The sequence below is a fragment of the Lithobates pipiens genome, unplaced genomic scaffold, assembly GCF_037356315.1.
Source record: "Lithobates pipiens isolate NorthernLeopardFrog02 unplaced genomic scaffold, aLitPip1_a1.2 Scaffold_23, whole genome shotgun sequence".
Classification (NCBI taxonomy): Eukaryota; Metazoa; Chordata; class Amphibia; order Anura; family Ranidae; genus Lithobates; species Lithobates pipiens.
Window position 1 is genome coordinate 9,393,274 of NW_027507785.1, and position 1,874 is coordinate 9,395,147.

General features: G+C 40.9%; 1 protein-coding gene across 1 annotated transcript; it reads left to right on the forward strand.

Moving 5' to 3' along the window:
• The first annotated feature begins 534 nt into the window (after window positions 1-534).
• LOC143926802 (olfactory receptor 56A5-like) lies at window positions 535-1,518 on the forward strand. Its single transcript, XM_077450850.1, has one exon. It carries the CDS (start codon window positions 535-537, stop codon window positions 1,516-1,518), a length of 984 nt encoding a protein of 327 aa, XP_077306976.1.
• The last annotated feature ends 356 nt before the right edge of the window (window positions 1,519-1,874 follow it).

Consider the following 1,874-nt stretch of genomic DNA (forward strand, 5'->3'; position numbering starts at 1 on the left):
TTCCCCACACTTCTCCTTCTCTACCCTCACCACAAGTTATTAAAATGCAGCTTCTTAGACACAAATTCATCCTGCTGAATTGAAGGCTCTCTCTGCCATGACAAGAGCAGAGCAGAAGGGCAGGCAAGTACCTTAAGCAAACATCCGGCCAGTGGTTCAGCATGGACATCCAAAAGTTAATGAATGAGATCGGTGCATTATAAAACAAAAAGGTTAAACCTCACCCCAGGTTATTAAATTGCAGTTTTTGAGTTACAAATCTGCCCACTGTATTGAAGGCAACCTGTGATATTAGCAGGATAGGCTAACAGAGCATGCTGGGCTATCTTCAGCCAGTGGTCCAGCATGGACATCCAATAGTTCATAAATGTGATTATATGTAAACATTGTATTTGCAACCTTTCTGTCTCTGGCCACACCGTCTTTCTTCAATAAGGCAGGGACGGCCTTACAGTGAAAAAAAACATGAAAGAAAAATTGTAAATTATTACAAATTGTCTAACATTTATTTCATTTGTGTTCTAGTTCCTTCTGATGGACTCCTCAAGGATGTCAAATCAGTCTAGGATTCTTGAAGTTATCCTTGTTGGGTTTCCAAGTCTTTCACCGACCTTTTTCCCACTTGTCTCCACTGCTCTGTTCTTGGTGTACATCTTCTCTCTGTTCGCCAATGGCACTGTGATAAGCTTAATTGTTTTGAAAGAACACCTACAGAAGCCAATGTACGTTATTATAGCAATCCTCTCTGCTTCTGATCTTCTGTTTGATACAATAACGTTGCCCAAAATCATAGCTAGGTATTGGTTTGGAGCAGCAACCATGTCCTTTGTTGGGTGCCTCTTCCAGGTCTTCTGGGTCCATCAGTTGGGCACCATGGATGCCTTCATATTAATGCTCATGGCTATAGATCGATATGTAGCTATCTACAGGCCTCTTCGGTATTCTTCCATTATCTCCAACAAACGGCTGGGAAGAGTCTGCATCATATTTGTTTTTTTAACATCTCTGACTCCATTGTACGCCGCACTCTCCGACTCTACAATTTCTTACTGCGGTCGTGTTAGAATCAATAGTTGTTTCTGTAACAATATTGTTGTTCACGCTTTGTCATGCGACGATATGTCTTTCCAAAGATATTTGTCTTTTGCACTTGCATTGTTTGTGCTCCTCACCCCCTTAGCGTTTATAATATTTTCATACATCATCATCCTTGCAATGATCCATTCTTCTGGAAATGGTCAGAAGGCCTTCTACACCTGCACCACCCACATACTTGTCATTGCTGTTTACTATATCCCCCGACTCTTCGCCTACACTGCAGACCTAATGCCAGTAAGACTCAGCATCGATATCAATGTCCTACTTCTTTGTCTGTATACGTTCATGCCCCATGTGGCCAACCCGATCATCTATTGTCTCAGGACCAAGGAAATAAAGCAAACACTTCGCAGCATCTTGGAAAAACATTTAACCACCAGAGTCAACCAAAATGTATCTATATTTTCTATTCGGGACTGAACTTCTCATATATGATCTCCTCATTGTCTATGTAAACCTTAGTAGCTGGCAGTCTACGGGTCTTTCCTACAATGGGTGATTCTCCCTCCTTAGCAGACCAGTATAAGCTTTTTCCAAACCCAGCAGTTTAGCCAATCCCTTTAATCCTTTTCAAATCTTTTCCAAGATTGCAGTCCCAATGAAAGTCTGGGTGTTGCCAACTTTCAAAATTGAAGTTGGGTATATCTTTATTCTACAGCCTCGTTATCATTATTCTACAGCCTCTTCCTCAAGCTAAAATAAATTTTGGTGAATTTGCTTTTATTAGAGAAATGGGAAGAGGAACTACACACTACTTTTCATTAAAACAACGGTGA